At 32.8% G+C, this 13889-nt stretch overlaps 2 protein-coding genes across 3 annotated transcripts in view; both read right to left on the bottom strand.

Moving 5' to 3' along the window:
* The window catches only part of LOC117171219, a 124210-nt gene that overhangs the window by 53889 nt on the left and 56432 nt on the right, over nt 1-13889 (bottom strand). The window contains exon 1 of one of the 2 annotated variants that reach the window (XM_033358318.1): nt 8809-8824. The exons of the other annotated variant lie outside the window; for it this stretch is intronic. The gene's annotated coding sequence lies outside the window, so the exon portion shown is untranslated. Of the gene's footprint in view, nt 1-8808; nt 8825-13889 lie in introns of those variants that run through there. 2 annotated transcript variants of the gene reach the window in all.
* Nucleotides 10054-11036, bottom strand: LOC117171220. Its single transcript, XM_033358319.1, has 2 exons — nt 10924-11036; nt 10054-10606 (listed from the first exon to the last, which is right to left on the bottom strand). The coding sequence occupies exons 1-2, from the start codon at nt 10979-10981 to the stop codon at nt 10302-10304; spliced, it is 363 nt and encodes a 120-aa protein (XP_033214210.1). The 5' UTR covers nt 10982-11036; the 3' UTR covers nt 10054-10301.

The following is a 13889-nucleotide window of genomic DNA, read 5'->3' as shown; positions in this document are numbered from 1 at the left end:
AGCAGTGTTGCGGAACGAACGTGTTATTTACTTAAATAGCACGAGAATTCTGGATCAATCTGGAAAATCTCTATCCCTTCCACACACTACTCCTTTCCCCTGTCGAGTGAGTCACGCCTACCCCGAAAGGGAAATGGCTTAATGGTGTAATAATAATACTATTTTTAACATTGAAAGAATGGGAGTTTCAGCAGGGAACAAAATAAAACTTCGAATGATTGAAAATTTGAATTATCGGCGGATCGAATTATGAAAGTTTAACTGTATTTCTATTGCTTAACTATTATTTCGAACAGAATAATTTCGTTAAACATTTTCAAATTCTTACACTGAATTTGTAATTTCTATACAAAGCCTATCTAAATTTGATATGGGTGTAAGGTTTCTTTCACTCTCTCCTCCCAACCCACATTTATGCCTTACGTAGGTAATGAGCGTTCCCTTATGATTTTTCGAATTTGAAAAATATATTTATATACGTGATTATCGATAATAATGATAATAATGTATTTTACAACAATTTTATGTGGCAGAGACATAGAACTAACACCAAATTAAAATTTTGCTAAATAATTACACATTCAGAAAGCCGAAAAAAGGCCTTTCGAATATTACGTAAGCATAAATGCTTATTATTGTATATTCTTAATAAAAAATGTGTTTTCAAGGGGTAGGAGGCTGCTCAAGAATAGGGGAAATTATGCTTAGGGGAGAGTGCGGCTCACAGTCGAAACTTGGGGGTAAATTTTGTTACAGGTAAAATTATAATGGTGTTCACTGTACCTCGGTAGGGATTCAGATATCTCTCGAACTTGGGGTACGACATACCGAGTAAGTAGGGTACGAAATACAGACTACTATCGGCGAGAAAATTCGAGTCCTCTGGCTTGGACGTTGAGTAAGTATGTGAAGAAAAAATGGTAGGTTAATGAAAGAGATATCATTTTGAAGGTGCAAATATTGTACGTTAATGAGCCGAAAAGTAATATTCCAAAAAATTATTTGTAGCATACCGATCTGAAAATCTGATGAAAAGTAAGGAAATTTGGTAGGTTTTAAAAACAGTGAACTTTGAAGTATAGTTTTTTATTCAAAAAATGATAGGAAAAATCTGAAAAAAATCATGGTGGTACATTAAATATTTCTGATCAGATTGTCGTCGAAAAATTTGTAAAATGTAAACAATTGTTAGTTTTTTGTGAATAAATATGCGACCGCACTATCTTCAGTTCTAATGAAGATAATGAAGTGATTTAAATTGGAGGTAGTTAATTGAACTATCTGTAATAATTTACAATTTGAAGAAAGTATGTGCTTCTTGTTGTCTTCGTACAAATTGCGATATTTGAAGTCAGTTTTTTAGATAGAAAAGAAAGTGTGAGAGCCCAGCGTAGTGCCGTTTTTCAGGGAATCGTCCTGGGTTTCCCTCAATACAGGGAAAGGGTTTGAAGGCCAGAGTGATGCTCGAAGGCACAAGTTAGGTAGGTCGGGCTGAGGAAAACCGAGGACGATCCCCTGAAAAAACGGCACCACGCTGGGCTCTCGCACTTGCTTTCCTATATAAAAAACTGACTTCAAATATCGCAATTTGTACGAAGACAACAAGAAGCACATACTTCCTTCAAATTGTAAACTATTACAAATAGTTCAACTAACTACCTCCAATTGAAATCACTTCATTATCTTCATTAGAACTGAAGATAGTGTGAACGCATATTTGTTCACAAAAAATGAACAATTATTTATGTTTTGCACATTTTTCGACGGCAATCTGTTCAGAAATGTTTAATGCACCACCATGAATTTTTTCAGATTTTTCCTATTATTTTTTCAATTTAAAACTATGCTTCAAAGTTCACTGTTTTTAAAAGCTGTCAAATTTCCTCACTTTTCATCGAGTTTTCAGATTTGTAAGCTACAAATAATTTTTTGGAATATTAATTTTCGGCTCATTAACGTACAACATTTGCACCTTTAAAATGATACTTTTTCATTAACCTACCATTTTTTCTTCAAATACTTATTCAACGTCAAAGCCAGAGGACTCGAATTTTCTCGCCGATAGTAGGTGGGGTACTAAAAGTCAGATGTTACTGTTTTGAAATTTTGACCGCTGATCTCAAGCATGCCATGGTCTTAGAAAAGTTGAAGGTATGCGGAACTCACTTCATGAAACTTGGTTTGGGAGTATGAGCATGATTGAAATTACCAGGGGTGGGATTCCGATGCCCACTAATCTAGTTTATCGAATCTCGCTTTCTAACGCATAAAGGTTTAGAATGTTTATTATATTTTTCAACGAATTATTTATTGCAAAAAATGGTTTAATGCTTGAGTTATTCATATAAACTACTGTATTTTGTTGGCGAGAAGTTCAAATCGAGGTTTTGTTACTTTCATTTAAATAATTACGGAACAAACAGTAAGAGAATTGAGTAAAAATTTACATATCGACAAAAAATAAATTATTATTTAAATTGTATAGTTCTATAGCCCATAAATAATTGTAGATTTAATTCTCGTATTTTTTACTTCTAATTTAAATAAATTTTTTTTAATTAATGAAATATTGAACCTATTATTATAAATAAAAATCTTAAAATGGAATTATAATATTTAACTTTAATAATATAGTAATGCTTTAAAAAATATTTCAAAATTTCTAGATTAATGTCCTGTAATAGAAAATTTGATCTGAGGATGCTATTATTACGCGTATAGAAAGACCTTTTCATCTGAAATATCGAACAGCTTCATGCTTGGGGAATTTAGCATCCATATGCTCTACTTTTCTAGTAATCTTAACATGCCTATGCTCCACCATGTATTCTTATTAAGTTACGAATTATTCAAGACAAAAAGTTATATTCTGAGCAAACGTGGATATTTCTAGAATGCGCAGTAGTGATTCTTGTGTATTTTTAAATTGACACATGGTCTTACATACCCTAAAAATACAAAGGAATTCAATTTTGCTCCATAAATAGCTCTTCACTTGCGGATACATGTAGACTATCTAACCTTCGTTTAAAGAGGAGCGGTGAACAGCCAATCAGATTGCTGCGCGAGAGAGATAGCTTATCCCGCTAACTCATAGTCTGTCTCTTTTATTTAGCCTATAATTCTACCATTGCCTGGTTCCCTCCAGTTCTATATGCGCTAAGTTTTATAGTACTAAGTATTTCAAGTTGTGACGTCAGCTAGAAAGATGTCTGTACAATGAGGGCCGAACAATAATACAAATCCCAGAGTTTAAAACTTAATTTAGTTGATAATTTGGGAAAAAAAATATTTTTCACAGTTACAAAAAAAATATCAATTTTATTATTAAATTTAAGAGTTTTTCAAAAATAAAAATATTATATGAGTACGCTTATAGTGAAAAATAATTATTTTCCAAGTTATTATAAAAATAGCGTTTCGTCCCATGTATTCGGTATTATTGTTTGGCCCTCAGCATGCAGAACTCTTGGATATACCCACCTAATCTGAAATACCTAATGGTTAAATTTTACAAAGTGCGAACAACGCACCTGCTAAACTTCAATGACCATGACGTATAATTAGCAAAGCTGTCAAGACAATAAACAATGCATTTAGACATAGCTATTTCAAATCTTAAAAAGTATTTAAGAAGTTACGAAAGCGTAGATTCTGCGTCGCATGACGTTTTTTATTTTGTAACACAAGAAACGGACACGTTGTACCCAAAGTAGTCGGTACTTCGCACCCCAAGTGATGGACACTTTGTACCTCAAGTGATTAGAAATCTGTACCCTACATTACGGTGTAGGATTTACACCGAAAGGGTAATTTTTGTTGCAGGTATATGGTACCCTGATATTGGTGCTTCATTAACACCGTCTTTTTTCTGTACTAAGCCGATAGTAAGATACTTGCTTATTCGAAGAAAAATATGAGCCCTGTGAACTTGATTTTTAAATGAAAGTGCGTCGTAATGCCTGAAATATATGGACAGTGTTTCGTGGGATTCTTCTGTATGATATGGCATATTTGACATCATAAAAAGTGTTTTCAGATATCAAAAGTTTACTCTGACGCTTGTGGAAAATTATATTTTTCTTTTACATATTCGTCCGCTATAATTAAAGTATATTCATCTTACGTAAAAAATGGTGTTGAACATGAATGTGTTGTTGAATTTTGATTTTCCGATCATTTTCAATTTTTTTCGGGTACCAATATAAAAAATTGACGCATGGAGCTAAAATTTGACATCGAGTACGTCATCGTGCCTACAGAATACATAATACAAACATAAATTCAGACATACACCTTAATATAAATCGTTTTTTCTGACTTTGAGGGTCTCAAAATGTGAAGATTTGATGAAAACCGAAGAAGTACAATTTTACATAAAACTAATACCTACTCATTCTAGGATGAGAATGTAAAAAAAATTTGTTTGACAACGTATTAGGTATTTTTGGATCGAGAATTCAATTGGCTACAATCGTAACATTTTTTAAAGTGTGTCCTTTTGTTTCTTCGAACATTATAGTCAAGTGTCGACTTAGCCCCACGATTTTTTTCTCGGCAGATTTTCTTTCACTTCACTTTTTTTTCTAATGATTGACAAACAAAGCATCGTAGTTCAATATCATCAGTAACATTTTGTAGCCAACTAAATTTGCGATCCAGCTATACCTAATAGGTTGTTTAATAAAACATTTTTAGATTAAAAAAAGGCTTTAAAAATTGTCAAAAATTATCGGCTTGATCCGCCAATTATTGGCACCAATTTCATAAAGGCATATCCTAAAAATGGTATCTAACCGCACGCAAGTGGCAACTACACTTAAAAGGTGATATTTTTTAATATCATATTTCGTTATTTTTCAACTTTTCAAGTACACTGCACTATCAGAATCGTTTCGGTGTATTTGCGATATCGTAAAGACATCGTCAGATCATACGTCTTATTTACGACTTCGTAAAAACACCTTAACGACATGGACATAGCATGTCGTAAAGTTGTCGTAAAGATTTCGTAACGATGTCGTAAAGATGTCGTAACGATGTCGTCAAACTTTGTGCCCACTGGGTAATGATCTTAAAAGTCGATCATTCTTTTCGACCGATCAAAATGCTCCTAAATTTGGTATCATTTTAAACACTTTTTTTTACTGTGTACGTAATACTTGAACAGTCCCAAGCTGATGAGATCTAAATTTTTAGAAAAGCGTCAGTTAAGTGGTGATGTTTTATTCTTATTGGCACGGCAGGAATACACTAAAAGATACAAGGTTTGATTGCTTCATAACTGCTTTTAAATTTTACAAGCTTTTATTTAATTTGCTGTGTAGGTATGTCAGGGTCAAATTATAGTGCCGTTAACTATGTTAAGCTGCGGGTATCTGGGGGAAAGCGTGCGCCGCATTCCCCCACATACGCAAACGCGATATTACTTTTTATAGGTTTTGAAATTGAAGTTTTACCATTTTAATTTGCAAGCACCTATATTTTTTAGCTATAGAAGAAGCAAATAACGCATTTAGAAAAGCAGAATATTAAGTGGCATATACCTATCCAGATAATGGACTACTAGTATTGAGTATTGAGTTAAATCTCACTGATTTCCAGTCACAGGCCTGGCTGTTTTATACAGTGAGATATCACTGGTTCATTTTGAGAGAGTGCGTATGTGTAAATGTACATAACATCATACCGACTGTCGATGCCTAATATTATAAATAGCATTCCTATTTAAACATGTATGCTTTCACATTATGTTTTTGTGTAGTTTTTTTTTAGGTACAGACATAATTTACTGACAATATTGTATTTATAGTTTTTCCTTTTCTGTCAACTGTGTTTACTGTAGCAGCGTGATGAAAAATTTATTTTGTACTTTTTTCAATTTTTTTCGCAATTGGAGGTGTATACTCTGACTTAAAAATCAGTAATGTCTAATGACAAAATAATCGCTTCCTGTAGATGAATTAATTCGAGAAGTATTCTTTCGTACTAAAATTATTTCCAATATACTTGTATTGCTTATTATTATTTTGAAATATGCTACTTAACAAATTATTAGGCAATATTATAATAACTATTATTACAGAAAGAGTGTAGATAAGGCGTTTTAAGGAAAATAAATTGATTTTAAAAAAGATAAAGATGAGTATACTATTGAAAATCATATTTAGGAATTTAGTTTATGACACGCCAGTTCAACGAAATATACGATCTTGCGAGAAGCTCGCTTATATGAGACGAGATGAGATGAGATTTCATAAAAAAAGAGGAGAGCTTTTCTCGTTGTTGCTCATTTGTGAGGTACTTCGTGATCTTCTTTTCGCATACTGTAAAAGTACACTGAGACGAATATTTCTATAGCTTTTATTATATTTTTATAGCTGCTTATAAGGGAAAACCTTATTTTTTCCTTGTAAATCCCAATTTGTATTTACCAGACGTTAAATTAGGAATATTTTACATCACATATATTTTTACGTGGACGAATTTGACTTCAGTACTCTAAATTTACTTAAGACAAACACAATGCGTATACAGAGAACAAATTATTTCAACTTTTAAATCCTTGAAGTCAATAATTTGGTTAATTGGGTGCCCATATATCACATACACAGAAAAGTGGAGAGGTGGCAGAAAAATCATCATCATGGGTCACATGGTGGGGGGGGGGGGGGAATAGCTAAAATCAGAACAAGTGATTTAAGGACACCCACACAAATCTCACTGCCAACGTTTTATACCGTAGTATAATAACCATTTTATATGGTTAAACTGACAACAAGTTTTATGACTAAGTCATCTAGTTTTCTGAATATCACGACTGTTAAGAAAAATAACTGCTTCAAAAACTGTATAGTGAAAATAATGTATATTCGATTATGTATTTTGTTCGCCACTGATAGCGTTGGCAAATACACATTTATTTCTATTGTTTAAACATTATTTGAAATAGAATATTTTCATTTAACATATTTAAATTCCTGTGCTCCATATTGGGAAGCGTCGATTGCTTACGTAAGGTTTTGTTTAGGCCCACTACCCCCCTTCATAAGGCTTTTCTATAGTAAGTGTTTTTAACTTTGCATGGGTGTAAGGTATCGTTGACTGCCCCTTCCCGTGTAGAAAATGTCCTAATATTTCCTACTTTAAACAGGGATTTGATCCGTTGTTATAAAGGGTAACTTGACCAGAAAATGTGATGCAGGCTCTTGTTAGGGGTTGGTAGGGTTACCTCTGTTTGTTTTCTATACAATTACAGAGAAATTTACAGAGGTCCTAACTCAGAATTTAGACAGGCACTACACAAATACGAAAGTTATTTCCCTAAATTTGTCAATATCAAAATAAAAATGGAATGCTTAATAAATTATAATTACAGCAAAATCAAATCCTGACGGGCAAAAAAGCAGTACTGTGTCTATGCCAATGGACATTTCTATCAATTCATTATTTTCTCGAGGGGACCTTGTAAGGCCCTCGACAGGTAAAACGGGTAATATGGCTGCGAGTGCAAAAAAATTTAAAGTTATCAATTATCATGCTTAATTATACTTAAATTAAAAAACGACAAAATTAAAAAAATTATCGAGACTCAAACTTTAAAAATTTTTATTTTCTCTGATAAAATTTAGAACATTTGATGCCTTTAAAATTTGAAAAGAATTTTTCTTAAATATTGATTTAATTTAAAATCATCTAAGTACATTTTGAAATCATATTTAACCGAGTTTCAAGAACCTTTTTTCCTAAGTTCGAAAGTATCGGATGAATGCCGTCAAGTATTTATGATATTGTACTCAGCGTGACATCGTAGCTATGGGGTGCGTGCGTTCGATTCTCGGTGCTTTCGGAAATTTTCATAAACTGCGCTCTCTTTAGTTATAAGTAATAAGTCTTCTCTGGTCAAATTCAACAATTAATTTAGTTTTAGAATAACGTGCGAAGTATAGTTAAGAATTTAATGTCAATAAAAATACGATAAAATGGAAGAGTGTTTAACAAAGGCTACAGAAAGGTGTAAAATGTTTAGATTTAACATTTGCAAAGAAAATGTATTTTACATTTGGATTATATTTTCCTGCCGTGAATAAAAAAAATCTGGTAATAATAGATAATGGCAATGTGCTAGTTAAACTTTTTTATTATTGCAACCATAGAATCACTCTTCCGAAACCTAGGAAACCCTTTAATGGTAATTATTACGACATCTCTTAAACCATAACACGTCACCACATAACCTACAATCAAATTAGGAATTAATAGGGAAATAGAGCAAGGATCTAGAAAGGACCTTACTGTTTAGTCGGGCAATAGAAAGGCATCCTCGCTCAAATCTGGTCAGAGAGTCTAGGCTAGTGCCACTTCTACAAAGCGTGACGTTCTTGCCGGGTCCTTTCCAGATTTCCGATTCAGCGTCCCAATAAAGTGAGGGCAAAATAACTAGCACCCTATCAAAACCGAGTCATCATTTTTGCACATGTTACCCCTAAAAGCCTTACATTAATGGACACTCCCTTTTGTTTGCATTAAATTTCGAAAAAGTATTTCTTAATATGTGAAAGTCTCACACATAATAGTATCGATTTTGGGGTTTGGATGGGAAACAACATTTCGATCTTTACTATGTCTCGTGACATGATACTTATCTGCCGCAAGTGACCAAAAATTTAGAATATACATGTTTGATACAATCGGTAAAAACTCAAATTTTGCGTCAAAAATATACTGCGATCAATAAACTCAATAAATTTAATTATTGTTTCTTATACTTATTCTTTCATAATAGATACAAAGTAGGTTTGTACTTACCATTTATTTAATAACATAATAAAAATTTGGTACATTTTAATCCTCCGCTTTTATAGCTAACTCATTGCTTGGCCCTCGGCGTGCTGACATCTTGCCAGTTGACGTTACAACTTGAAGTATTCTGACAGTGCTTGGCTCCGACCTCTCGAAAACAGTCCTAGTTTTTCTCGATCAAGTGTCACAAACTGCCAAAAGTTTCTTATTATTTTCCTAATAATATACTAATCCAGCCAAAAGTTAGCTGTAAAAGCGGAGGATTAAAATGTACCAAATCTTTATTATGTTATTAAATAAATGGTAAGTACAAACCTACTTTGTATCTATTATGAAAGAATAAGTATAAGGAACAATAATTAAAGTTATTGATATTATTGATCGCAGTATATTTTTGACGCAAAATTTGAGTTTTTACTGATTATATCAAACATGTATATTCTATATTTTTCTAGAAAATCATGTTGTGCTTTTAAAGCCTATCTTCAAAGCGTATCCTCTAAACATGAACGATATGATGCTCAGCGATCAAACATTAATCGATCAGCTATTAACTAGTGGCTGACGAGCCAATAATTCACGGCTGACCAGCCTATAACTAGCGGCTGACCAGCCCATGTCTAGCGGCTGACTAGACGGTCTGTTCTGGGGCTTGCCAGAACAGACTGGGCTGGAAACCTGGCGGGCTGGTCTGGGCCAGGCCAGCACCAGAACATGTTTCCACACAGGAGTATTTAAAAAATTAAATATGTAATTAAAAAAGTTAGAAAAAGAGCTTTAATTAATATGCACTAAAAATAAATGTGCTAATAATAAATATGAAGAAATAAATAAAAAAGAAAAAATGAATAGAGAGAGAATAAATATAAATCCTGGTTAGGTAATCCTACTATTGGCTACTATTTCATCCTAACATATCAATACAGAAAGTTAACTAAAAACTATGAAAATTAAAATTCCGTTATGGAATTAGCATTGGAATTAGCATTGGAATTAGCATTGGAATTTGAAAATTTTTCATACAAATATTTTATTAAAAATAATTGTTGAAAATAAAAAATATATGTTAAAAAAAGTGAAAAGTAAATTTGTTATTGCTCTATTATAATAAACACAAGAGTTGATAGAAAAGAAAAAAAACATTAATACAATATTGCCTGTAAATAATCTCTCTATTTCAAAAAATATTACATAAGAAACAGAATCTGAAAACAAACATGCTTCAATTAGAAAGCTCTACCTAGCATTTCAAATCCAAAGGCACCCTGCTGGTTGAAGAACGAGTTGCCAGGGAAATCTTGAAATATAAACCGCGAAAACACAGATTTGAGAAAAACGCATTTAAACCTGGTGATTGTCATAAGCGCACCTGTTATTATATTTTTCCTGAATCACAAGAAAGAACAATATAAAAATGCACAAGTGTTACATTATTGTTATACGTACAATTTTACATTGGTTTTATATATCGTTGTCTTATTGAACTAGATGTATTAGTTTTATCTGCCAGATCCCGAAAATCTGGGAAAGCCTCCATTATGTGGATGCTTAGGAACATCTCTTATCAACTTTTGACACAGGCGAATATCTTCGACCGCTGCTGTATTTTGAAGAGTAGCGCGTGCATGCTTATTTTCATATCTAGAACCTCCAAGACGACTCCCATAATGTTTATGTTTAGAAAAATGCCTTGGCATTTGTTGATGCAAACGGACATCTTGTCGTCGATTAAACTTGTGAGTTTTGTGCACTGCTGAAACTGGAACTTGAAACTTAGCGATCCTTTTACGAGTTTTAGAAGTTTCTTTAAAAATAAAAATAAAAGAGAATTAGGAATTTACAATGTAAAATATTTATTTAAAAATACTAAAAGCATTATGAATAAAATGGATTCGATGTATCACTCGCGATCTGTCACTAACGGAAATTCTCGTTAATTAAATTTTACATGAAATATTTGACGATTAAGAATTCACAAGCAAACACTATATGTTTCCATAAGAAACTACTGCTGATATATAGAACTCTTCATATCTGATACAAATGTTCTACAGGCTAACCAAGGATCTATAACATTTACCAAGTACTAAAAAAAAAAAAGATTATTATTATGATACTTGCCAATTTCATTAAAGAACAGCATATAGATGAGGACAAGAACACTGAAAAGGGATCTCATTTTCTTATATGTTTATATATATATTTTATCTTATTCGTGAATAGAATTATTTAAATTAGTACTTATTCAGAATCTCGCAAAGGGCAACTGATGATTTTTCAGAAATCCGACCGCTAATATATATACTAGCTGTGCAATGCACATATATGTAGGTAACGAAGTGGGAAAAAATAGATAAAATCTTCTTGTTTATTCTCCTTGAAATTATATTCCGAGATTACACTGAGAGACCAAAGTTGTCAATGTATCACAACTGCGTTTCAGGTTTGGGTTAACGTGTCATTGAAATAATGATGTGGATATTAATTAATAAATTTTAGATAATACATGCGAGACTTTCATAAAATTATATAAAACCTGGGGTGTACACAACATATGAAAAGTAGCGATCGCTACCCAATTCAGTGGATGGAGATGGTTAAGGGTGTATAGTATTATGAAATGCAGATTTTATTGCAAATAAAACTTTAAATCATATAATATTATAAGCAAATGTAGAGAAAACGGTTTTTTATTTGCAATCATAGAGGAATAACTTCATATATTTTTGTAAAGTTTAGTATTTGCTATATACGAAAAACACTTTTAATATCTACTAAGAAGAAGCACAATAATCCTTTTTGGAAAGATGGCTTGCAATAATATTAATAAAAAAATATAAAAAAAGAGAAAAAAGAAAACACTCAAACCTTTTAAAATAGAAATAGAGGAATTAAAAAAACGCTTTTTTTTAAATATATGTGCCATAGGCGCACGTAATAAATTTTATTTTGTAAAATAAAATTTACCCGCTTTTGGTCACTTGCGGCAGATAAGTATCATGTCACGAGACATAGTAAAGATCGAAATGTTGTTTCCCATCCAAACCCCAAAATCGATACTATTATGTATGAGACTTTTACATATTAAGAAATAATTTTTCGAAATTTAATGCAAACAAAAGGGAGTGTCCATTAATGTAAGGCTTTTAGGGGTAACCCGTGCAAAAATGACGACTCGGTTTTGATAGGGTGCTAGTTATTTTGCCCTCACTTTATTGGGGCGCTGAACCGGAAATCTGGAAAGGACCTGGCAAGAACGTCACGCTTGGTAGAAGAGGCACTAGCCTAGACTCTCTGACTAGATTCGAGCGAGGATGCCTTTCTATTGCCCGACTAAACAGTAAGGTCCTTTCTAGATCCTTGCTCTATTTCCCTATTAATTCCTAATTTGATTGTAGGTTATGTGGTGACGTGTTATGGTTTACGAGATGTCGTAATAATTACCATCAAAGTGTTTCCTTGGTTTCTGAAGAGTGATTCTATGGTTGCAATAATAAAAAAGTTTAACTAGCACATTGCCATTATCTATTATTACCAGCATTTTTTTATTCACGTTTTACACCTTTCTGTAACCTCTGTTAAACACTCTTCCATTTTCTCGTATTTTTATTGACATTAAATTCTTAACTATACTTCGCACGTTATTCTAAAACTAAATTAATTGTTGAATTTGACTAGAGAGGACTTATTACTTATAACTAAAGAGATGCAGTTTATTAAAATTTCCGAAAGCACCGAGAATCGAACGCACGCAACGCACGCTTATAAGTCGAACGCCTAATCCCTATAGCTACGATGCCACGCTGAGTACAATATCATAAATACTTGACGGCATTCATCCGATACTTTCGAACTTAGGAAAAAAGGTTCTTGATACTCGGTTAAATATGATTTCTAAATGTACTTAGATGATTTTAAATTAAATCAGTATTTAAGAAAAATTCTTTTCAAATTTTAAAGGCATCAAATGTTTTAAATTTTATCAGAAAAAATAAACAATTTTAAAGTTTGAGTCTCTTCTATAGCTAAAAAATATAGGTGCACGCTTTCCCCCAGATACCTGCAGCTTAACATAGTTAACGGTACTATAATTTGACCCTAACATACCTACACAGCAAATTAAATAAAAGCTTGTAAAATTTAAAGGCAGTTATGATGCATTCAAACCTAGTATCTTTCAGTGTATTCCTGCCCTGCCAATAATAATAAAATATCACCACTTAACTGACGCTTTTCTAAAAATTTAGATCTCATCAGCTTGGGACTGTTCAAGTATTACGTATACAGTAAAAAAAAGTGTTTAAAATGATACCGAAATCAATATCATTTTGATATACAACAAAAATGATACCGAATTTAAGAGCATTTTGATCGGTCGAAAAGAATGATCGACTTTTGAGATCATAACCCAGTGGGCACAAAGTTTGGCGACGTCTTTACGACATCGTTGCGACGTTTTTACGACATCGTTACGACATCTTTACGACAACTTTACGACATCCTATGTCCATGTCGTTAAGGTGTCTTTACGAAACCGTAAATAAGACGTATGATCTGACAGGCTCTGTAACTTTTTTGAAATGTAAGAAAAAATTTACTGTATCGAACTTTTGCTTCGAAAAATTTGCTGATGGAACTTATGATTTTTTTTCATTCTTGGCCAGCTGACCAGTGCCAAACTTGGGCCAGAACAGACCGGACAGGCGCGGACATTTTTCCACGCGGGCTGCATTTCAGTTGTAGGATTAATGTGTAAATGAGATCATTTTTGTTATAGTAGATACTAAACTTTAGAAAAATATATAAAACTTGAAAATGCACTGTGCAGCATGAATGATTTATATTGGCTTTGGAAGCATGAGGCAACCTGATGCATCTATCGCGCTTAGAGTGCGGCTCTCGAGTTGTTGGTCACGCTTGACTAAGCACATAAAACATTGAAAACGTGGGTATCTCGGCCCTTTAGTTTAATCTTGGAAGCCAGAAAACATTATTCTAGGAATAAGAAACTAAAAGTTATAAAGTGTAAATATCCTAATCAACTAGCCACTGCGTCATCTACGTGTGTAGAATTTTACATCGAGCGA

This window comes from Belonocnema kinseyi, chromosome 4 (genome assembly GCF_010883055.1).
Source record: "Belonocnema kinseyi isolate 2016_QV_RU_SX_M_011 chromosome 4, B_treatae_v1, whole genome shotgun sequence".
NCBI lineage: Eukaryota > Metazoa > Arthropoda > Insecta > Hymenoptera > Cynipidae > Belonocnema > Belonocnema kinseyi.
This window is presented reverse-complemented; position numbering and strand designations above follow the sequence as displayed.

Coding starts and splice junctions, on each gene's coding strand:
- LOC117171220 (XM_033358319.1), bottom strand. CDS start 10,981: ATGAGATCCCTTTTCAGTGTTCTTGTCCTCATCTATATGCTGTTCTTT. Junction 10,607..10,923: donor GCTGTTCTTTAATGAAATTG/GCAAGTATCATA, acceptor TTATTTTTAAAG/AAACTTCTAAAACTCGTAAA.